We start from the raw sequence: 26,676 nt of genomic DNA on the forward strand, positions 1-26,676 counted from the left end.
CTCTCAGGTTAGACAATAATTGGATAACTTCGCCCTCATAGTGCCTCATGCCGTTCGTAACTCCACTCATTCTCCTCTATTCCCACCTCCACTTGTGCGCATCTCATCCCTTCCTTACCCTAAACACTAATCTGTCCGTCTTTACCCTAAATTGAAAGGAGTAAAAATGAAGAAAAGAGGAGCCATTCCTGATAACCCTGATCTTGACTCATATGTTGTTAAGGTCATGAGTGATCGTCAAGAGATTTTAGTTGTTGCTCGTAATCCATTAAAAAGTTATAATTAAAATTAAAATGTTATGAAAATTACCTCCATAATCTGTATAGGGAATTATAATGAAAAAAGTAATCGATATGTGTAAAACGAAAATTTTAATTAATATTTAAACGATCTAATGAATAGAACTCATAATATCGAAAAAACTATTAATCCGTTTATTGTAATTATGAACTTTTTTTTAAGTAGAAATTTTGCGAGATAATATACAAAATGATAATCTCGTATGCCATAGCAAAGAATATGTGATCGCATATCTTTCCACAATCTATTCTGCGTATGAGTATCACTTTCAAAATCAACAAAATTTATTGCATGGTTTACTGTTAAATATGTATAATTTTCATTCTGTAAACTGTCATATACACACTATTTATCAGTATGAATAATAAAACCAGCTGCGATGTATTTTCGGATAATTGGCAAAAGAGTTTTAGTGACTCGGTTTGGTACAAGTAACATAAACATTTTCTGAATACCACGTTTAAAGTTTCCACCAAAAACTCATTGTCCTCTAATTGTTCATCCAGTATTATACTTTCTTTCACTTACTTTAGCTTCATCTAGTATTTTCCGCTCCACCAATTTGTTTTTGGATTCAAAACCTATTGTTGAAGTAACTAAAAATAATTTAACACGTTACTTAATAGCAAACATAAATAAATAATAAGCAGTATTTTACTTACTTCTCGACAAAAATTTGCCCAATTGACAACAGTATGATCATTAAAATCTTATTCCTTTATTAGAAATATACGTCGTAGTGGTCGCATCATTAAAAAATAACTGATAAATCGACAAATTACAGGAAAACTTAAATATGCGCGCTAGAATCATGTTCCATGAATGCACTGATTTTAAAATTAGAGTACATATCACTCTTTATTGTTTTCGATCTTTAATAATTTTATAATAACTATTTGTACATTGAAATATATGATTCTCAGTAACATTTTTTAATGTCAATACATTTCGACACCTTGTGGACATATTCATTTCGCACAACTTTTTTCTCACATAAAAAATTCCACAAGTAATCGAAATTATAAATTATATTAATAAATTCATATATAACGTCTATAACGTATGATAGTTATTCAAATGATTGATTGACATGTACTGATTAAAATTGTCTAAAGTGTGTATTATTCATGGCGATTACAATACTACTAAACAGGATATACATTTAAGAGGAGAGTATGTGCTAAGGAATGTACTTCACTCTCGTTTATTTTGATTTCTTCGATCATATTTGATATTCTTGATCTGTTGCGCACATATATATATATATATACTATCAGTATACTTTCATACTCCTTAGATGATTTTTGTGCTATTCATCACGCGTGCTGTAGACTGTTATCCTATTAATCGTAAAATGGGATATTCATTTGAACAATTGTATAATAATCCTTGGCTTACTATTCGAGATGTTGGAAATGCTAAATTATAGCCAAAATTTATACGAAAAATGTTTTGGGATCGTTATTTAACTGATCATATTAATAAATAAGTGGATGATATTCGTTAATTTCGTATATTTAAATGCTATGTCAGAAGAATTTTTGCATGATATTTTATCTTTTACATTAAGAGAAGCATACACAAAAATTCGGAAACGTGAAATTCAAGACAGATTTGCTTATATAAATCATAAAGTAATTTGTTTAATTTTAATTAACAATTTAATTAAATGATATATTATGAAATATTTGTAGCATATTTGTCAAAATTTATAGGAATTTAAACGACAACGATATAGTCGTATTTATAGTTAGTGTTTATTTTAAAGAAAAATGTTAAATTTAAACTTCAATTTATGTAAAAAGAATGAAAAAGATAAATTATACTATTTTTTAATTATATTATAAAAAGGTATAAATTATACATAATCAAATATTCTCTACTTAAAAACACAAATTCTTTGTTCTAAAAATAAAAATATTATATAAGAAAATAATTGGTGTTTTCAAAGCAAAGAATTTGTTTCATTGGAGCAGAGTCGTGTCTTTTCGTGAAAGTTACGTTTTATTGATGAATATCTTTTTTGCTAATAACTTTTTAATGGATAACGAGTTTTTAATGGATGATGACTAAAACTTTTAAAGTCTCAGAGTTATGACCTTAACAACGTATGTCAAGGTCAAAGTTATCGGGATTGTTCCCCTTTTCTTTAAATTTACCAAATTTATAAATTTCAACATATTATACTCTTATAAATTGTTCTGTAATGTAACACATTTTAATCTTCTCTATATTGATTCTCTATATTGACAATAAAAAAATATTTGTTTATATATACATGTATATGTATATGATATACTTACATACATATAATAGATTTTTTATTTGTATAATAATTTTTTATCGTTCTATATCTGAAGATAGAATCTAAATAAAAGAAAAAAATTAAAATAGTAAAAAATATGTGTAAAAGAAAATATTACATATATAAAGAATTTATTAAACACCTCACAAGATTTACTTATTCTAATTTTATCACGTATTCTAATTTTAACGTAATCGGTCTTCACAGTGCGATTAATTTACTTATCAACTATGTAAATACGTTCTTCTCTCTTCCTGAAGTATATTTCTTTGATACGACTTCGCCGCTGTTAAGCGGGGTGTATAACGCATGATATACGCTACCAGCTGTCGAACAAGGACTTAATCTCGCCCACTCAATTCTGCCTCGCTCCTCTTGTTTTCGATGATACGAGCTTACATTGTCGCTGAGTTGGCACAACATGTGCCCAAGTCAAAGTGCTTGACTCGACAGAGTACATAGCATTAGTGTCGCGTCCTCGCCGCTCGCTTTTGCTGAGGCCAGCAACAATCTCATTTTCCGTAGTTTTCTTATGCAGATTATATTTCTGATTATGTGCGCCACTTTATGTGAGACGTGTATACAGATATATGTGTGTAAGATAGCCTAAGATTCGATGATCGTATCCTGCATAGAATACAAATAAAAAGAAAATTAAAAATAAGAAAAATAAAGGAAAAACATATTAATTAAAATAGAAATAAGGATAGATAATAGAATTAAAAAGTAAAGAAAAAAAAGAAATAAAAAAGAAAGAGAAGTAAACAATAATAAAAAAAGAGATTTAAAAATTTTTTAAATGCAAGCTTAAAAGATTATAGGTACTTCATTAAGACTATATATAAAAAAAGAAAAAAATTATATATTTTTTATTTATTTTATTATTTTTCTCCTTTTCTACATTTTTTCACATAGCTTCTTCAATTTAATTGAATTATCTTTGCTTTCACTTATTTTTATTTTTTATTGTTTTAAATTGTGTTGTAAATTGTGTGTGTAATAAATTTGATATAAAAATATATTTGCTTTAAAATAAAAATTGTAAAATATTTTATGTATTAACGAATTTTACTGCGTATTACTACATGCATTTGCAATAGTGTCACATCAATATTATTTCATTCATTCAACACGATATTCGATACAATTACTTATTTAATAATGGTTTGATGTTATCCTTGCCACGAGGTAAGCTAATTTATTCAACGGTTGCATGTACTACACCGAGTATTATACGTCTTTATGCAAATATTTCAAGAAATTATTTCAGCTTTCTTTACTTGTACAGATTCTGTAATAACTTAAAATTAGTATTTCTATTACGTACATAAAATTATTATTGTCCATAATGAGAATAGCAAATCGCGATAGTATTGTATATTATCATACATTATCATGTTAATAGAAATACGAATAATTTACATATTAATTAATTAATAATAATTGATTATAGTTTTGCGGTATCCTTTAGTTCATTGATTAACAGTATTTACAAATATTATAGATACAAGTAAGCAGTAATAGTAATTGGAGGGGTTGAGGATCAAATCAGTGTCCCTATATATCTAAATCTAATCAAAGAATCTAGATCTAAAGAGTTCCTCTGTGACTCCTGTTAAATCAGTATAGATTATGAAATTTTTCCGTATATACAGAATGCGGGATTTGACCTGTCAGTTAAAAGTCCATCGCTCTCACACGGAGCCACACGATATCCCAATTTAAGTTATAGTTAAAGCTAAACTTAAAATTAGAGTCCGATCGAAACCACTTTTTTATACCTTCGGTCGAAACAGAAAAGGAATAGTCGATTTTTTATTCAATTTCGGACAAAAATAAATGACCATAATTTAATATTTTTTTACCTTCGATAAAGTTACGCGTGAACATTTCAACGACTGCACAAATGTCTTTAATGCTTAAACAAATTTTCTAAGTATTATTTAAACAAACAATTAAATTATACTAGCCACAACTAGAATCTCTAGATCGCAGACGCTGCTACATAAATACTACGAATGGTAGGAGGAGTGGAGCGAATGACCTAGGAAATAGTTGTAGCGCGGCGGAAGAAGAAACTTCTTTTGCCTCCGTAACTCGATATTTTTAGGAAGATTCCGATTTACCGCGTTACGATTGGACACGGCCACTCACAACGGGACCGATGTCTAGGAATTTTCCACTGTTAAAGCACTGTGAGTGGGTATTCAGTCGATATCCACTCGCTATTTTCTACGCCATCCTCTCCAGTCCTCCTCCCCCACTACTCGCAATATTGATGTAGCAGCATCTACAATCTAGAGACTCTGGTCACAACATTGTTCTTCTAGACAGCCGTATTAGATACGTGACATCACGAATTAATTTCCTAATCCTTTCTTTTTTGTTTATCTAAGATTCTTTTTATGTTGCGTCAATTTGTGCTATAGTGCTTTCATGTATCCAATTACACTATTAGTGTAATGTAAGATTCGAAATTTTTTAAGTTAAACTTTAGTTATACAAGGTCTTTAATATCTTTTCGCTTGCAGATAGCTACTTCCAAGTCAAACATATCGCATCTACACATTCATACATGATCTTTGGCCGATTCTTATATTCAAGACTGTCTTAAGTAACGTCTTAAGACGCTAAGACTGTGGCCCTTTAATTGGTTCATGATATCTCAAGACTGAACTTAAGACGGAATATAAGAACTGACTATGAATACCGGCCTTTGTCTTTACTTTCCCCTGTGTGGCTTTCCGACCCATTTAGAGGATTATACTGAAGCAACATTGCCCCTTGAGAGAGAAGAACAAGTTAGTGCTTTAATTCACAGATGGAGTGATGTTCTCCTTTAAAATGCGGAAAAATCGCATATGCGGAACACAGGTGGAATCGAACCCGCGGATCTACGGATCACGAGTCGATCACCCAGAGCGTGTCACCAACGAGTCTTAATATTGTTGTTGTAATTTTGATTCCAAATATATATTAATTTATTATAAATAATGTAGTACATAATCGATTGTTTAGTATAATAAGTAAAATAATTTAGTAATATCAAAAATATATAAGATTTTTGTATTTGAAATAATAATGCAAAAATTACACAAAATTAGGAGAAAAGTAACTGAAAAGTAATGGCTTGTTTTATCTTTGAAGTAATTAAAACGTGTTATTTTTAGACTCGATAATTTGTAACGATAACTAATTTTTTTTAGAGAAAAAAAAAACATTTTTTTTTTTACGTTCCAACGTGCACTGTGAGTGTTACTGAAGAGTGTTACTGAAAATCTATAATATAATTGGAGTACAATCTGTAAGTGTATGTCTGTCACATTGGTTCCACCATTTTTTCATCGGTGCAAATTACAAATTTCGTGGTGTAATGCAACCAAAAAATTACATTTTGTTAACAAGCAAGAATTGACAAAATAACATGGTCAATGATCAGTAAAAATTGGACGTACTTGATTTTTTTGCTTATATCGCAAAGGTACAGCTTATAAAACGATTACTTAAAGATTTTTTAACTTAATTCAATGAATAATCGCTCAAAAGACGCACGTAACATTACATTAAGGTATGCACGATTAAATAAACAAAGCAAAAATACGGACTTACCGTCTTATTTTCTGGATATCAAAATTACTATCGAAATATGTAATTTCATTTTTTTTCACTTTTGCCGTTAACTACGTTTTCAAATTATATAACTTATGGTTATATTTATAATAATAATTTATTATTATTATATTAATGTGTAGTATTACGCGTTATAGAATTATATAGGAAAAGTATAATAGTATATATTATTATATGTTCAATTATAAAAACATAATGAAAATGTAATTTTTATGATCAGTTTCCAATCGCCAGCGTTGTTTTGGAAACTGATTCATAAAAATTACATTTTCATATATATATAAATATATTATATATATAGCGATTGTCTCAATGTTTTAACCGTAGCTTGGATATTTCTTCGTATTTTCCTCCCAAAAAATCACCCCAAAATTTTTCTAAACTTTTTGCACCTCCAAGACTATTCATATTTCCACCCAAATGTTACCCAGGTGTCATTTTATCCTCGTTACTCACCGAATATTAAACAAAATGATACTTAAGGACTTAGGTACTCGGGTGGGAATCTAAACGCGTTTGAAAAAAATCCCTCGGTTTAAAGGAAAAAAAAAACTCCAATTTTCTTTTAAAGGGAATAATTCCCCCATTCAGCAACAGTACTAACCGCTGCTTTGTTCAATGACACTCGTGTTGATGACATAATTGGTGCACAATAGTTACGATATTTAAAAGGTCTACGATAAACTTCTTTACTTCTTTACTTTGCGCGTCTGCACTAAATTATAATTTTTAAATATATTTCAATATGTGACATTAAGAACAAAAATTAAAGAAAGAGATTATTACAGAAAGTGTGGAATTATCGTGAGCGCAAACACAATGATGATTCGTTTTTCAATCGTCACTGCCATCGCTGCTGTTGCTGCTACAGTACTATTACTATTACTACTTTGCTGTTGCTGCTGCTGCCACCGCTGCCACTACCACCGCCGTCACCACCGCCGCTGCTGCCGAAAACGGGTTGGAAACAGATCTACTTCGTGCGCGCGCTTGATCTCTCACTCGTTCGCACTCACTCACTCACTCGAAGAAGGCGCCCTCGCTATTAACACTATCAAAAACATCAGCTCCAGCGCCTCGAGCGAACGAACGAACGAGCGAGCGCAAGCGAGCGCCGCTGTGGCGTGCCGCATTTGTGAGCCTCTTCCTCCTCTTCTCTACGTTGGTGCTTGCGGGTTCGGTGTGTCGGTTTTCGCATTTCAATCTCGTTTTCGCGGGTCTATCCTCGCAACGTTGCTCTTACGTTTGCGCCCTGCTATCGTTGCGCTTCTGCCTGAAATTGTAATCAAGGAGAGGTCAGACTGTCGGAGTCCGGGTTTCGTGTCGACTAGCCAGTGGACGCGCTATTAGCACTGCGCAGGTTAAGCCGGCGCATTTCAAGGTAACCTAAAAAGTCGCAAAGCGGCGGCAGCGGCAACGGTGGTGACCGACTCAATCACGCCGCTCGAGCAAGCGACGCTTTCTTTGTATCTTTGTGTCTTTTGAGACGTGTTCGAATGTGTTCGCCTATAGATCGCGTTTGCGTTCGATTAAATGGTCGTAAAGCGTCGATGAGATCACTGATATACGAAGTAACGTTTCACCTCGTTTCGATGGACGCTATGGCCGAATCCAATATATTTCCACGCGAGTAACAGTGTCGATGTTTGTCTGGGGAATAGCATCCATCTCTACTTTTATCTATAGTTTTCTTCTTTATGAAAAAATTCATACGAGAGAGTGTGATGGAACAATACAGTTTGTTTCAAATTAATACATGCAAATGAGTTACTTGCGTGTGAAGTATTTATCTGTGTGTATGAGATACACAAATAATATTTGCAATAAAATACTACAAATCTAATAAATTATAGAGGTGCATTATGCATCATGATATTGCGATATATATCGAGGGAGGTGTAATACAGGTATAGTTGATATTTTTTATTGAGTGTCACATTATGTTTTGCAAAAAGGCAACTATCGTGATTAAAAGTAAACTTTTTTTGTATAAAAGGATAGTGATAATGTAATATAATTTCATAATTATATTTCAATAATATACATATATAAATATGTATATTTATAAATGAAATATGAAAATTGTAAATAACTATAAAACTATCATTTAAAAGTAAATGAAAGAAAGAAAGATATGATTGAAGAAAATTGGTTGATGCTGATTCGATAGAAGACTGTTCATAGTTGAACTAGTACACATACTTAAAATGAAATAGATATAAGTATATTTGAAGTTTGGCGAAAGCCAAGTTTTAGTGCAGTCTCAGTTTTAGTGTAGCTACAGAGAACAAAATTAAAAAGCTCAATCGAAACAAATAAAATGTTATTATAATTTGATCTTAAAGTATTTATGTATCTATAAGTTATGTTTATGAGAAAGAATTATCAAATGTGAATTACAATTAATTTATAATCTTATAAATATATTCTGACAAGAAAGGATATATATATTTTATATTCTTTGATTAATTAATGTTTTTTTTTATACATTTTAGGAGACGGTGCTTACTGAGTCGTGATGTATTGGAGATTCAACAGTTTTTGCCCGAAGATCAACCGAAAGTTAGTGTTGCAAAAGCAGTTAGTGTGACAAAGCGTAAAGAACAACGAGAGTGCTAAAACGTTGTACTAGTTGGACTAGAAGAGACATCTCTATTGCGAGTGTCTTATCAAGATAGTTTTTGTCATCTTCTAATATTGTTGGAGCAGAAGGGAGAGGGAAGCGGTCGTAATTTTTCTTTGTAGTGACACTGAGAACGCACAGTGCAAACAATAAAAATAGGGGGGGCGGTCTGCTGACCGATGGACAAACGGAAGATGATGCCCAAACGCCCTCGTATGGAGAATTTGAGGGGTCCAATCGCCAACGGACCGATCCAAACGCGACCACTGGTTGCACTTCTTGATGGTCGTGATTGTTCTATTGAAATGCCCATCCTCAAAGACGTCGCAACTGTTGCTTTTTGCGATGCACAGTCCACTTCAGAAATACACGAAAAGGTATTTAGAACATTGTAATAAAATAAAATTACTATTATAGGAAAGTATATTTAAAAATGTTAGAGACTATATATAATTATACAGGGTATTCTATAATTCCAATTAATATTTCTGGGAGTGAAAGAGGATGAAATTTTGATTAAAAGTTTCTTTCCCAATTTTGGCTCAGACCATTATTCACTGAGTTATTCACGATTAAAATTGATCAATCAAATTCTGCCCAGCTGGAGTACGCAGAAGCGCAGCACGCTATGGAGCTCCTCGCTCTTACTGTACATTTTCCCGATTAAAATTTCATTATAATTTTTATATTAATTAATAAATAAACTATTAAATCAATAAATGGATAGATAAATGGATAAATTATTTATTTATCCACGCATTTATTGATTTATTTATTAATATGAAAAATTATAATAAAATATAATTTTGATCAGGAGAATGTACACAATAAGAGCGAGGAGCTCCATAGTATGCTGCGCTCCTGCGTACTCCAGCTGGGCAGAATTTGATTGATCAACTTTAATAGTTAATAACTCGGTAAATAATAGTTGAGCCAAAATTGGAAAAGGAACTTTTAGTTTCAAATTTTATTCTTTTTCACTCCCAGAAATATGAACTAAAGGTTGTGAGACACCCTATATATAAATTTGAATACGGCAAAATATTTTACAGTATTAAAGAATATAACACATTTTTTGGTATCATTAATAGGGTTACACAAGAAAGAATATTGAAGTATTAATCCTTGAATATCACACTGGGTTACGGTAATCCAGTCCGTTTGAAAAAACGATTTTTTTAAATTTTGAAATTTGGCGCTGTATTAATGCTCTCACTGCCTGGTTATTAACATTTATTAGATTGTTTAAATCTCGAGAGCCCTATTAAAAACTTAATACAATTTAACTTGTGATGATTCAATCAGCTAGGATTGTGTTTCAAGATTGATTAATCGGCGCGTAGTTTGCTTGAATTGGAAATTGTAAAATTTATACAAACACTGAAAAAAAAGTACTAAATTTAATAAATAATTAATAACTAATATTGAAATGTTTCTATTAGATTGTTAAATTATTTAAAGTATTTTAAAGAAATGATTGTTTACAACAAACTGATACAAAATTCTTGTAGAACAATTTAAATTAAAAAAAATGATTTATAAAATATTTTATATTTATCCTGACATTTCGTACTTCTAATTTTTACATTATATCTCTGATATAGAATATATATTTATGCATATATTTGACAAATGTAAAAAAAAGACATTTGATGAACAATATTAGCCAAGTGTACTCTTTTTTGTTAAAGTAAATATACTTATATTTATAATATATTTTTACGTATAAAATGCTTTAATATCATATTTTGAAATATTTAATTATTTTAATTCATTGTTAATTTAACGAGTAAAATATGTATAATTTTAAATCATGTATATAACTTTAAAATTAAGTAAAAAATTTAACGATATTGTTCCAACAATAGTACATTTGTCTCATATTCTTTCTTCTCATCCTTTTTATAGTACCTCTTTTAAGTACTTATTTTGTTTTAATTAAAAAAGATAAAAATTATATATAAATATATACTTTTTAGGGTTAATAATTAATATATTAATAATTTAATTTTTATATTAAATTGATTTCTAAATTATTTTCAATATAATCTTATAATTTTTAAACTCCTGAATTAATTTCTGTAATTTTAAATTGAACTTTTTTATTTAATATTTTAAATTTATTAATTTTGTTCACGTCTGGTTATATCTAAAATATATATTTAAGCAGCTTGATTATATCTAAAATATATATTTAATATATATTTTTATTTTATAACTTATTTAATATTACATTTAATGTAAATATTATTTAGCGTCTATTTTATATATAATATTTTTTCTAGAATTATGTATATTTTATTCTTATCTATATTTTTTATTTAATATCTTATTTTCTGAAATTATATATAACTATTAAACAAATAACGTGTTTAGAAATAAATATAATATAATGGTATTCGCAGGTATTAAATGAAGCAGTTGGTGCACTGATGTGGCATACAATAATTCTGACAAAGGAAGATTTGGAGAAGTTTAAAACGCTTCGAATCATTGTTCGAATTGGTTCCGGTGTAGACAACATCGACGTCAAAGCAGCTGGTGAGCTTGGCATTGCAGTATGTAATGTGCCTGGCTATGGAGTCGAAGAAGTGGCTGATACTACCCTTTGCCTCATCTTAAATCTTTATCGGCGCACTTATTGGCTTGCCAATATGGTGCGCGAAGGCAAAAAGTTCACAGGACCAGAACAGGTAAATCTTGTTTTCAAGAGTATAATGTTATTATATGTGTGTATATTAAAAATTAGATTAGAAAAGCTATTGTATAAGGTGTTCCATTTTAATCTGTCACCACTTTTATCTTTGCAGAGTAAAGTTTAATCAAACATATGTTGAGACGTATGACCTGACGGGGAACAAATAATGGTAAAATCAATTTAAAAAAAAATTAATTTTTTATGGGCATATGAAAATTATGGACATTTTTTTAATTGGCATTGTATGATTTTCTTACATAATATGATTTCTTTATTATTCTGCATATAAAAGTATTAAGATAAAGCTATCGGAAAATCAATAATTTGTAAACAATAAAAATCTTACTGAACTGTATGTTATTGGTTGTGTTTTCAATAATTTATAAAATATCTTACATTTTGACATAAAAATTTGAAATGTCTCGTAAACTATTTATTTTTTGGTAACTATAATACTTTTATGCACAAAATAATGACACAAATTAATTGGTATAAAGAATATATAGTTGCTTTTAAAAAAATGATGTATAGAGCTGCATGATTTTTTAAAAACAACTATGTATTTTGCATCAATTGATTCATCTCATTCTGTGCATCGAAGTATTAGGGTATAAAAAAAATAATTTTAGATATTTTACATCAAAATAAAGTAATTTTGTAAACTGTTGATTTTTCGATATCTCTACCTTAATACTATTATATGCAAAATAATTGGAGAAATTATATTATTATACAATTTCTCATTAAAAAAAATGGCTATAACTTCCACATATGACCATGAAAATCTATTTTTTCAAAATTAATTTTACCATTATTTTGTTATCTCATTAGACTAACAACTTTTGTCTAAATATATTATTGATTTGATCTTATCTTGCAAAGATAAAATACTTCTGTCAAGCTCACAGAACCAAATGAGCAGATTAAAAAAAAGATCTATTAAACTATTTAGTGCTCATTTTATGTTAAGGGGTAACACTTATGTAAAATTTTCAAAAAAATTGATTCTTTTTCCCTTTTAAAATACACTTTAGAGTCTCAAAAATGAAGTGCAAGTGGTTTTATTGCGGTACATAATTTTTTTCGAAAGTTATAGGCTCCTAAAAATTCAATTGTTAACTTAAAAGTATTCACGTTCAAAACTTTAAACGCGTTTTTCTCAAAACAGTATTTTTTAAGTTGGCTAGGAGTAGAACTCAAACAATTTTTAACCTATTTACTTCAAATTTTAATAGTATGTAACAAATCATATTTTCTAAAGAAATACGTAGAATTTTTTTGATAAGTTACAAATTTTTTAAGTTACAGCTGATTTTACTCGACTATTTTTGTGACGAAAATGGAACTTTTTGTTTGTACTTTCGCTATTTTGTCAAAAATCAATATTTTCAAAAACGGCTACGTATTTCTGTAGATATTTGAATAAAGAAAATAAAAAAAATTGTTTTTTTCTTCTAAACCAAAAATTATGACACTTGTGCTACTAGCCGCGGAACACTATGCTATTTCGACTCTCTTCATCACGCTGCTGCAGATCCGCCATTTTGATAAATAAAATTCTGAAAAAATTATTTTTTGTACTTTTTTATGTGCTTAATAAAGTTATAAAACTCATTTTTTAATAGCACGATTCATCAAATAAAAGAAATTCTCAAACGTAGACCTTATTTACAGTCGATTACATAGGTTACCCCTTAATTTGTGTTACAAAATATAATTTTTTATCATATTCCATTTAGAATAAACTTATGGCGTTGCTAGTTTAATATTAAGCTAGCAGGATCATAAGAAAAAAAAATAGAAAAATTAAAGCAGATATAATTGGTATCGATTTTGTGCTAATTTGTGCTACACACACAAAACATAATTTTGTATCATATACCATTTAGAAGAAATTTGTAGTCCTGTTAACTTAATACGAAGCTAATAGAATCACAGGAAAAAAAGAAAAGGAAAAATAAAAGCAGATATAATTAGTATTGATTTTGTACTTATTTGGGATATATTTCTAAATGAAATTCCTCCCGATTCATCTGAAATTTTTCACATAATTCGATATGAGGAATAAAGTACTTGCGATCCCAATTTCGGAAAATAAAAAAAATTTTTTTTATATAAGGCAACACTTATACGGAATGTCTCTCTCCATATAAGTGGCCATCCCTTTTTATCTTGTAAACTAATAGTAAATTCGATTGGACTAATGCGTACTAGTGCATATTAAACATTTATTTCATCATTCAAAATTATACGTATTTGTCCAGTCTTTAATACCAAGTGATTACTGTACTTACAAGTTATAATTTACAAAATCCAATTTTCTCCAATTAAAATCAGTAATAAGAGGGAGACATTCTAAACTTTAAAATATCCAAAAAAAGCCAATTTATTAACAAAAAATTAAAAAGTTACTGTTTATATGACAGAAATTATATGTCCTCCAATTTTGGGTACGCCCAGGCTATTAAATATACTGTTATCATTAGATGTCTTATATTGTTGGAAATACATTAATATTGTTTAAAATAGTTTTGTAATTTTCTATATGATCTGAATTTTTCCGCGCATTTTGTTTGGCGCGTGTATTTTAGGTGAGAGAAGCGGCGACTGGTTGTGCAAGGATACGGGGCGACACACTGGGTATTGTCGGCCTCGGTAGGATTGGTTCCGCAGTTGCGTTGCGTGCCAAAGCTTTTGGCTTCACCGTCATCTTTTACGATCCTTATCTGCCGGATGGTATCGAGAAATCATTAGGTCTCACCAGGGTTTATACATTACAGGTTTGCAGCTGCACTTGTATAATAAATAAAACTATACACTCTTGCTCAAAAGTATTTGCCTATTTTGGTTTTTGTATAAATCTCTTATATATCTAAATTCCGTTCTAATTATATTCTATTCTCTTACATATGGCTTTCTTGCTTTAAAAGTGACACAACTAAAAAAAAAAATAATTTTCGAGTTATTAACATGAATGAATTAAGTAAGCATTACTCTATCTAATTATCAAAAGTTATCTTCATAAAAAAAAATCATGATTCAAAAAGAGTTCATTTTTTATAAAGAATTGTGGAACATGAAAATGGCAAAAATGATATTTGATCATGTAGAAAATATTTCTTTTTTTCCGATATTATTTGATTGCGAAGAATGTTACTGAGGCTTTGGTGGTCTAACGGTGAAGACGTTCGCACGGAATGCATGCAAAAGGGTTCAATCCCCGTCCGAGGTAATATTTTTCGCAATTAAATTATTTACAGATATTCAGATCCTTTTAAAATGCCTATAAGCATCAAAATTATTAAATTACTTGTGATATTACTATTCCGGCTTTAGTTTAGGGTTTTAAGACTGCCAAATAATAGGTGCACAGTTAGCTTGAACTGTATAAATTCACTTGTATAAATTCATAAAAGAAATATGATTAGACATGAAAAATCACTTTGATCGGATATGGCCTTTTTCACTTACGCGTGATTACTTGATTGATTAATAATTTCTTGTCAAGTTAAAAAATAGGTCTTCTTTTCTGGGAAGCTTAATTTTTTGAATTGTGTCGCTTTTGAAATAAAGGAGTAATATATGTATATTACTTATAAAGTAAAATTTTGAGCTAAACATTATTATTATTAAGCTTAACTAATCTTTCTTAATTTAGAAAATTAGGAAAGAAGATTGAAATTCTTTATTTAAATAAGAAAGACAGGATGAGCAAATATTTGCGAGTGGTAGTGTAAATTAATTCTAGACATTGCTAATATTATATCTACTTGGAAATATTATTTCCTTAATATAATGTGAATCAGAATTTGTTAAAGGATTTAAGAGCATTGTGTAGATTCTGCTTATTATTTATTTTATGTGTATGATCTATAAATTTTATTCTTGAAAAAATCAATTTAAACTATTGCGTCCATTTAGAAATATAAATTTCTAAAAATGTTGTGAATATGATATGACAAGATATAAATTTCTTATTTCTGAGTAAAGGATAAATTCTTTAAATATTTGAACAATGATTTGTAACAATTGATTTGGATATTCATTCAGAAATCGATTTTAGATATTATATGTGCAAATATAAAACATTTTTAATGTATTTTAAACTAAATTATAAATTATTATGATGACATCATATTTGTTAAGTACTAATATTTTAAGAATTGATTTTTGAAGTCACTTATAAAGAAAAATTTACATTAATATATAATAATCTCAAAGGCCTTGTTTCAGAGAGATATAGGATGTAAAAAATTCAATGAAATTATCGTTTTCTCTTAAATAGCTTTTAATTGAAAAAAAAAGAGGTTTAAAAGTGTGTACTAATAATTAAAAAATCTCTCTTTAGTAAGAATGTATCGAAATAAAATGAAAAATGTACAAAACAATTTGATTTGGCGTAAAGTTTCGGGATGGTTAATTTACTATCTAAATTCTGTTTCTGTATTGATATATTACAAAACGGCAACTATAGATAAAAAAGAAAAGGTAATTATTTACGAGTTGAGTTTGAAAAAGAATGTTTCTTGTTTAGGAGCTATTAAAAAACAATTTTACAGAATTTTCAATTTTTTATTTTTATGCTATATATATATCTCTCTCTCTCTGAGAGAAAAAAATACATAAAAGGTTTTCGAGATCAGATGTTTATATAAACTTTTCGTCAGAAAAATATCTCTAGTTTAAAAGTAATGAATAATTTTTACGAAATACTCTGTGTACAGTACTATAAAATATAATGTAACACGGTATTTTATAAAAATTTCTGAATTTTATATAAATTATATATAAATTTCTTAATAACTATTATATTATTTTTTAATCGATATTATTTTTTATTATGTTCCAGGATTTGCTGTTCCAATCAGATTGTGTATCTTTGCACTGTACTTTGAATGAACACAATCACCATTTAATAAATGAATATACTATTAAACAGGTATTAAAAATTATAAACATTTGTAAAAATTTTGTTTTAGTATAAAGTTATAGTATAAAGATGTTATTGATACAATTTAATTGTATTAATTTAATTATTTTACAAAAAATCAATTTTGGTTGTAGTTAAGATTTTTTTTGGATGATTACTTTTTATTTATTTTTATTTTATTATTTATATTGAAATTTATAGATATATTTATAGAAAAATGATGCATTTCAATTTCTTTATACAATGAATTTTGTGAAACTCATATATGTATATTCGTACATAAAATTTTAAATTTATTTAGATTATAATAAAAAAAAGATGAATATATAATTATATAATTTTTTAATTGCAATAGTACATGACATTATAACTATCAATGTAATATGTAATTACAAAAAATTGCATTGTCTTTGTTTTAGATGAGACCAGGAGCATTTTTAGTCAATACAGCACGAGGTGGTTTGGTGGATGACGACGCGCTGGCCGCGGCGCTCAAACAGGGTAGAATTCGCGCGGCAGCGCTAGACGTCCATGAAAATGAGCCATACAACGTCTTTCAGGGTCAGTCTGCGAATCAGTGTGAGTCTTATCTGTCTCCGCGCCTAACCCTCTCTCAACTGATTATCTTTAACCTTCCTAAATTCCTTCCATAATAAAACGGAAAAAAAAACGACATGCTCATGGAAATTCAGACATTCACATAAATTTTATCAGTAGGTTGTATAATATGACATTATAAAACAGCAATTGTATTATATTTTTAAATATATTTTAGAGTGCTTGTGTACATACTGACAAATTGCAAAAGCTTTATTAATAATTGTTAATTTTATATGTCAAAATGTATTATTTTTATTTTCTGAAACATTAATAGTCATATATAATCAATAAATTTCATAAATTTACTCAGAGAATCAGACAATAAGCTCATGTTATAGTGTATCTTACATTTTTGTCAGCCCCGATATATCCTCTGAACGAATTCTTTTTTAATTTATCGATTATACTATCAATGTTCTACAAAATAAATACATTTTGCCATATAAAATTAAAAATAATTTATAAAACTTTTACAATCGATGTTAGTATGTGTAAGTATCCTAAAATATATAAAAGAATAATACAATTACTGTTTTATAATGTCCTAATTTTTTACATGACCATTCGATAAAATAAAAATTTATGCGGGTATCTTAAACTTCCATGAACGCCAATGCAAATCTTTTCAAATAGAGAAATAATGAAGATGTATATTTTACGGTGAAAATAATTTTATAACTTTATATAATTTTATGACATTTCTAAATAATATATAAGACATTTCTATATTATATGTAGGGTGCGTTACACATTGGAATAGTTTCTAGTACTTGTTCCATTAAAAAAAGAAAGAAAATACAGACAAAAATTAAGTAGTATAATAATATTTTTTTATTAACTTATTTTTTTGTAAGTTAAATTTACGATGGACTGAAAAATGCGATTACATTTTTGTCTTTAATTGAATCCTACATTTTTTGCATAGAATCATACATTTTCTTAAATAAATTCTGAACATTCTATATATAAAAGTATTAGATGCTCGAAAAAGAAATATTTGTATCAATTCATTTTCACTGTCATATATATTTTCTGAAGAATCGTTCTACATCGTTAAATTCAAACATATATCTCTGATTTTTTTGATCGACGATGTATATTGTATAGGTCCATTGAAAGATGCACCCAATCTTTTGTGCACTCCACATGCCGCCTTCTACAGCGACGCGAGTTGCACCGAATTACGTGAGATGGCAGCGAGTGAAATACGACGGGCGATCGTCGGACGCATACCCGACTGCCTACGCAACTGCGTGAATAAGGAATATTTTCTTTCCTCGACCGGGTAAGCGCCCTCTCTCAGCCAGACTTTGCCTGTCTCCCTCTGTCTCTCGATTTAAGAATAAAGTCTCTTACAATTTGTTGAATGAAAAGAAAAAGTGTAGACAGATATTTTTATATACATGCATACATACATACATACATACATACATACATACATACATACATACATACATACATACATACATACATACATACATACATACATGTATGTGTATATACGTATATATATATTATATGTATTACATACATACATATATATGTTATATATATTATTTATATATAAATATATATATACACACACAGTTATATATGGACGCATATATTATATTTACATTCCTCTCTCTTCTTTTTTCTTTGATTGCATACCACCGGGGGAAAAGGGATACAGTGTCTGTCACGAAATTGATCAAATTCATGCAAAAAAATTGTCTATAAATATATATCATATATTTTAGAAATGTTATTTGTACCTTTCTGAGATACTATAAGCTTGAATGTGCTAAAAATGTATCATTTATATTTTTTCTGATAACGCGAGCTATGAAAATTTGTTTTTATACATGTGCCTGCTCTCTTCTCCCTCCTTCTTATTATATTAAGGCTCCTGGCCCCTCGCTACAACGCTATGTTAAGTTATGATGTTAGAAAAATGATATAAATTTCGTTTCTCGCACATTATACAGCGTGTTACATAACATTACAAACTGAAGAAACATGTTTCTGATGTAAATTGAAATAAAAAATAAACATGGGTCTAGTTTGAAATGATTATCTATCTTGCTTGGCTATCACCAGATCTCACACCTTCAGATTTTTATCTGTGAAGCTATGAACAGTTTAATGTAGAAAGGTTAATATTCAAGTTGAATTAATACACTGTATTAATAGGTTTGTTCGCATCACATGCTCCTATCATAGTTCCTTCAACGTGCTCGTTGGAATGAGTAGGAGCTATGGTTGGAGCATATATGTTGGAACATATTGGAGCATTCGACGCGAACAAACCTATAATACATGTGAAAAAATAAGAAACAATCTTGATATTCTTTATGATGCGATTACTCAATCGAATTTAGTTCCATCATATTATATATCGTACCATATTATATATCTTTCCACGTGAATCCTTTCCAGGCGAATCAAAAAGTAAGATCAATGTTCTCATTATGTATGTAAGCAGAGCTACGGTAGATTTATAAATGGGGTTTGGAGAAGCATGTGACCTTTAGGTACAAGTGGCTAATATAGTCGAAAATCTGAACTTAGTTACTTAGCACTTTTAATCATGTAAACATGTCCGCTCAATTGTTTGAATGCTTCGAGCAGCGAAGTATGATTAGATTTTTATGAGCTGAGGGTGTGCAATCCGCTCAAATCGTAGGATACTTGTGCAATATATTAATTTTACTTGGCGAAGATAAATGTATGAGTCAAAACATGTGTACAAGTGGTAGAAAAATTTTAAACCGATAAAACAAATGTGTTTGATGAAGCTCATTCGAGTCACCCGTCTACATTTCATACACAGGATCATCTGGATCGCATCAATGTCCTCATTAAAGAAAATTACCAGGTTATTCTTTCTGAGATCGCCGAAAAAATAAGCATTAGCTATGGTTCTGCATTCTCATTCAAAGAAGCAGTGCATTCGTTGCTGCAAAAACAATCTAAAATGTTCTTCTCTGTAGATGACAGATACATGATATGTGTTAATCGGCAGGAGAATTATGTCGAAAAATAAAATAATATTTATCTGTTGATGTATTCCGAACTGAGTTAGTTTACCTTATTTTTTTCTGGTGACAGCCCCGTAAACCGAGAGATGTTCTGAATCCGTCAGCCGTCATAACTCATAACCAGTAAGAGTGCGTTTAGATTAGAAGCGTCAAGCAGCAAGCAGTAAACCAATCAGCGAGGCAATATGGGCAGTGACGTAAAAAATATTTATATGATTGGCTCGCTGTTTGACGCTTCTAGTCTGAACATATCCTTAAAGTCAGTAACTTGCAGCTGACAAGCTTGCTTTTATTTTTTTTATAAATGTATAATATGAAAAATGAAATAGAAAAAAAAGCGATGATATTCGAGACAGTCTTTACAAGTTCTAGTTCAAGCGAGAGTTAAAAAATACCGAAAGTAAATTCACATTTACTACATTTTTTTTATCTCTTTCTTTATTTTTGCTTAAAATACTTGTCTTATGTCTACAGACAATAGTTGAGCAATTTGTAAGTTTAGCGTAACGGGTTCGGAACGCTTTTCGTTTTAGTTACGAGGCTCCCAACATCTAGGAAAAAAAAACTAAAATCCAGTTTAAAATACACCCTGTATACCTCTTAGTTTAATATACAACATTGACCTTACTTTTTGATTCTCCTTCGTGTGTATGTACAGGGTGTCACAAAAAGGTCGGGACATTGGACTATTTCGGAAAGACGTTTTCGGAAAAAAATTGTTTATACAAAAATTATAGGGTACCAAGTTATTCATCACGTAATGACATTGATTTAATCTTGAACGATCTTGGGAATGTCACATCAAGGATCTCTTGATTTTTTAAAATGAGAATTCCTATTTTTTTGTGTAAATTCTTGTAGTCGACGTCGAGACCTTTTCAAAGCAGTATATTAAAGTGCCATTTGATCAAAAACTATTCGAGGTATGCGCCGCAAAACTTTAAGTACCGTTGGGCGTTAGCATCATTCAAGGTGTACCACGTGAAGGTTGCATAGTTGGATTTATTACCTATTATATTTATCTCTTCGGGTTCAAATTTTTTGCCTCTTACGTGCGTACGCGCGTAAAGTAAAAAAACTAAGTAACGTTTTAGCTATAAACTAACACTATATCGCACAGTATATGGCTGTATTCCATTGCTAGAATTGAAGTTTTGTATGTCAAATACATGACTATCAATTATTTAGAAAAGAAAAAAAGATTTCAGTGTACTGTAAAAATTTAATAGCTCTTTTAAACAACAAATAACTTTACACAGTACTCCTGTGTCTAAATTGTGTTTAAATGTGTCTTCTAGTTGGAAAACTTCTTTAATAAAGTACCCTAAAGAGGTGCAAATTCAATTATGCTACCTCTGCATAGTGCACCTTGCTAACCCCGACGGTATTTAAACTTTAGCAGCACATATTTTGAATAGTTTTTTAATTAAATGGACTTAATTATACTGTTTTGAAAAGGTTCCGATGTCGACTATAAGAATTTTCAAAGTTAAACCAATATCATCACATGATGAAAACTTGATATCCTTCAATTTTTGTATATAAACATTTTTTTCCGAAAACGTCTTTTCGAGATAATCCAGTGTCTCGATCTTTTTGTGACACCTTGCCGGTAATATTTAGAAATCAATATTTCGTCAATCATTGCGAAAATTGCAAAATTGTAGAGGACTTTTCAACTTAGTTTTTGATCAGGAATAGCGCTATATAATTCGTGGGCGGACTTCAAGAAACACCCTGTATATGTGTGTTTGTGTGTGCGTGCGTGCGTGCGTGCGTGCGTATATATACACATACGTGTATACATGGTGTCCCGTGAATATCGAAACAACGCTTAAGGGGAGATTCCTAAGATTATTTTAAGACGAAAATTTTAATACCAAAATGTCTCGAGGCTATACAATAGTTTTTGAATTATAAGTATTTAAAGTTAGTGAATTATATCGTCTAAAATTTGCGTGTTCGAGTATGATACGACACAAAATGCTAAAATCGAAAGCTAATTATTGCCTCTTGTAAATATCGATATAAAGATTATATATGCAAAGATACAATTACTGATATTTCTAATTATTGATATTTATTATGTTAAAAAAAAATATTTTCCGTCGACATTTTAGAGTATTAGGATTTTTCATCTCAAAGTGATCTTGGAAATCTCTCCTTAAGCATTGTTCCGGTCTTTACGGGACACATATATACACACACATACACACACACACATGTATACAATATATATACATATATATTAATCGAGGGAAATTTGAATAATTTATAGGATTTTTATTTTATTTTTAATAAAATGTTATTTTTAATAACATTTTTTTATAAAAAATTGTTAAAAAAAAAATTGCGTTATCAATCACAAATTTTAACTCTATGAGGATCGGAGTTTTCTAATGAAGTAATTTATGGGAAATCTTTACTTTCTAAAGGTTTTCAGTGTTGTAAAATTTGTTTCTGGGCTTAGAATTCTCAAACTCAAATTAAAAAAAAATAATTTGATTATATGAAACTTGGTTTTAGGAGATTCTTTATTTATATTGTGTCTCTGAGTTTGAATATAACCCAAAAATATCGAATTTCAAAAAGTGTAGAAATCTCTATAAAGGAGAATCTAGTGTAAAAGGACTCACAATTAGGGTTTAAAAGTCAGTTTAGAAAATATTGTATCTGTGTACGTAGCACTGATGAGCTTCAATTAAAGCGAAAATGAAAATTTGATGTTATTTAGTAATTTGTAAAATTCCTTAAAACCAAATTTTATGATAATCAAATTATTTTTTAAAACTAATATTATTGAAAATCCACCATTTCAAATTTTTTATTTTTGACCTCAGATTCGAGTAAAGCATTATTAAATTACCCCATAGATCAAATTTCATAAAAATCGAGCAAACAGTTTACAAAGAAAAGAATGAACCCTAAATGGGGTCACTGATTCAGAAAGAGTTAAACACTACTAGGTAAGCCCTTTCAAATTAGACTCATGTTTGTAGGGCAATTTCTACTTCAATTTATTTATTAGAAACATATTGCGTTAATTTGTACAGTACATCATGTAACATCTTTTATATTAAAATAAATTAGTTTTTCTATTTTGTAATCAATATAGACAGCTATACATTTTTGATTGACTATCATAAAGTTCATTTTTACTGTAGATATGGGATGATATTCTCAGATCTATTTATGATATAGACAATTGAGAAAAGTTTGTATCAATTTTTTTATCTATCAATTTATTATTCCTAAATACAAATACAAAAAAAACTAATTTACTTTGATTATATATTTATATGCATACGTGCGCACGCGTGTATATAATGTGTGTGCGTGCACACGTTCACATGTGTGGATCAGTGGATGGATGTGCGTGAATGTATTTGTGGATTAATGGATGAGTGTAAGTGTGTGAATATGTATGTGAATCCATAGATAGGTACACCTATGAGTATGTACAGATCAACTGAATGAAGTGGAATGAATGTGGATTTGTTGGGTGTGCATGCGAGTGTGCGTGTGTGCGTATGTATACGTTTTTGCAAAGGAGAAAATTCGTTTGAACACCGAACGAACAGCGAACGCAAGTGTTTTTATTTATTACATAAAGGTCGCATAAATTTAATTGCTATGTGCAACGAACATCGAATCTGATCAAATGCTAGTATCCGGTGTAATAAAAAAATAATAAACTGCTTACAAACACGAATGTCTGAACATTCGCGTTCGTTCGTTCGCTAGGTGTATAATCGACTTTAGTTGTCGCTTTTGATATTTTAATCTTCCTGAATTTCAATAAAATAATACAAGTTCTATGGAAAAGTATATTTATAAGTTGGGTATATATTATATATGTAATACACACATACATGTAATTACATATGTAATATTGTTCGTACAATTCAATATTTTATATTAAGTTAAAAGCTAAAAATTATAATAAGATCGACTGAAGAGAGCGAAAATTTTTCTACTTATCTAACATTTTACGAATTATTGTTAAGCTGGGTACATATCTATGAACGAACACCGAATGCGAATGTTCAGACATTCGCGTTCGTCTTTGCAGATCGTTCATTCTTTTTCTCTGTAGCATCGAATAAGTATTGAACATGAAAATTCGATCAGATTTGATGCAATTCGGTGTTCGCATGTAATAATTTGAGGTTGTGTAACATTTGAACATAAAAAAGTAATTAGTTAGCTATATTTAAAGAAAAAGTGTTTTTTTTACAGTTTACGATATACAATTTGGTTAAGGATTGATAAAGGGTTAAGTTGCCTTGGAAATAGTTGTTCGTTGAAGAAGCGAACAGCGGATGTCGCTTAGATTCTTTGCACGTCCACATCGCGCACGAATGACGCACGAATTGTTTTTGATGTATCGTCTCATTCGCTTAGACGTATATATCTGTTGAATGATAACAATGAATATTCGAATTCGTTGTTTATTCGGTGTTCGTTCGTAGGTATATACCCGGCTTTATTGTGTTAGGCATGCACGCGTGTGCACGCACACACATATCACTCCCTTAAAAAGTGGCATAGCTTAAAAACGTAGTCCTTGAGTTATTACCATAAATGATTTAAGTAGACATTGTCAAGTGAACGAACTTGATTTTCTGAAAATCTTCATAATCGTTATAATTTAAAAAGGGTGATTAACAAAATATCTTTACAACTCAAAAAGAATGGTTTTTTAAGAGTTGTGAAATGAAAATGACAAAAATGACATTTGATCACGTTAAAAGCATTCTTTTTGCAATATTGTTAGTCAAAAATTTTCTGTCAAGTTGAAAAATAATTTTTCTTCCTTTCTGGAAAACTTAAATTTTTTAATTGTGTTACATTTGAAGTAAGGAAGTAATATACATATACAGGGTGATGTTTCGTCATGAAACTGATAATTTTTGTCAGCGTGTTTGAATGGTTATTTTAAGCAGAAAAGTTCATATACACCATGGATTGATTCGGCTTCATTTCTAAGATATAAGCACTTTGTTAAAGCTCCATAATGAAAGCTGTCCGATTTCCATGTAATAATCATTTGATTTATTGATAAAATCACATTGCAATTACAGTCACAATACTTAACACTCTAAAATATCAGTAAAATGTCCTCTCGTTCACAGTATATTTACAACACCGTAATGAACAATTTAAACAATATCTATGAAAGGGAGAATATTCTACTAAGTGTGATATTCTACTAAATGTCAGTGTATTGATTATAATGGTAAATTGAATGATTATTACATGGAAATTGAAAAGAGCTTTCATTATGGAACCTTACACAATAAAGTTCTCATATCTTAGGAATGGAGCCGAATCTCTCGGTTCATGTTCTCATACATCAACTGCTGCTTAAAATGACCATCTGAACACATTGGTAAAGGTTTTTTTCGTGACAAAATGTTCTGTATATTTAGGTATATTATTATATAATTTTGAAAAAGGAATGAAATAAATTAACAACTAAAATTAGAATTGTTAATACGATTTCATTATTATTATTATAAAACTATGAAATTATAATACCATGAAAAATTTATAAACACACAATTTTTATTAAAAGAAGGATTTTAAATAATTAAAAAATAAATTTGATTTGTTCCAAAATTATGTTTTCTGTTTGATCAAAGTTTATATAAAATAATAACAAAAATTTAAAAAAATGATAAGAATTAAAGAAAATAATGGGAATATTAATAAAGTAAGAAATTTTTCTATAGAATATAGAAAAAAATTTATTTTTTGTAATAAGAATTACAAAAATTAATAAACAGAGAAATAAGCTTTGAAACGTTTAGGAAGATAATCCAGAATGACGATTAGTAATAAAAAGGAGCCAGGAATCTTAAATAAAATTATAATGGAAAACATTCTTAAAATACCATTGGATCAATTTCGTGATGAGTAACACTGTATCTCTGGTAATTTTTGCAGAAACGGCTTTTCGAGCAGATGTTAACTTCTCTTCTCTTCCGAGTGAAAGTCTGAAAGCGATCGTGAAAGTCGAGCGTGACAAAATCTATCGATGCGTGTGTGTATAGAGTGTAAAGACTAAGCGCTTAGAGACGAGACTTACATAGAAAACGAACGAAAAAAAGAGAGACAAAGAAAAAGATAATTCCGTTCTTGGGAATCTTGATGACCTGTGTGTGTTCTCACGTTCCTGTTTTTCATTGGCGAGGAACGATTGCTACTCTACCTAGAGCACACCTAGAAACGCCACCTAGTAATGAAATCACACACAGAGTCACAGAAAAAGAAAATTGGAAGCTACTCTACACACTACAATAAAAGCTACTCTACTAAATAAGTATCGAAAAAAGTGGCGCGCGAAATTTTCGAGGTCTCGCCCATGATGTTGTTTTTCGCTTTCTCTTTTCTTCAGCAGTTACCCTGAGGGCATCAACGGCGGATACTATGCTGGGGCGCTGCCGGTACAACAGACGGCGCATTCGACGACTCCTCACGATACTGCGCCCCCACCCCCGGTTCCCGGTGCCGGCGGTGGGCACTCCGTCGTCGGCGGCGGTGGCGGTGGTGGCGGTGGCAGAGGTG

The 26,676-nt window shown here is 29.8% G+C and overlaps 1 protein-coding gene across 1 annotated transcript in view; it reads left to right on the forward strand.

The window, feature by feature from the left end:
- Positions 1 to 26,676, forward strand: part of CtBP (C-terminal binding protein) — a 56,451-nt gene that overhangs the window by 22,274 nt on the left and 7,501 nt on the right. Inside the window, exons 2-7 of the mRNA XM_018455168.1 lie at positions 8,731 to 9,235; positions 11,264 to 11,551; positions 14,148 to 14,336; positions 16,406 to 16,495; positions 16,906 to 17,065; positions 18,194 to 18,371. Coding sequence (XP_018310670.1) covers positions 9,038 to 9,235; positions 11,264 to 11,551; positions 14,148 to 14,336; positions 16,406 to 16,495; positions 16,906 to 17,065; positions 18,194 to 18,371 — 1,103 coding nt within the window. The 5' untranslated portion in view covers positions 8,731 to 9,037. The remainder of the gene's footprint in view (positions 1 to 8,730; positions 9,236 to 11,263; positions 11,552 to 14,147; positions 14,337 to 16,405; positions 16,496 to 16,905; positions 17,066 to 18,193; positions 18,372 to 26,676) is intronic.

Source organism: Mycetomoellerius zeteki, unplaced genomic scaffold (genome assembly GCF_001594055.1).
Source record: "Mycetomoellerius zeteki isolate Tzet28-1 unplaced genomic scaffold, Tzet1.0 scaffold471, whole genome shotgun sequence".
NCBI classification, from domain to species: Eukaryota; Metazoa; Arthropoda; class Insecta; order Hymenoptera; family Formicidae; genus Mycetomoellerius; species Mycetomoellerius zeteki.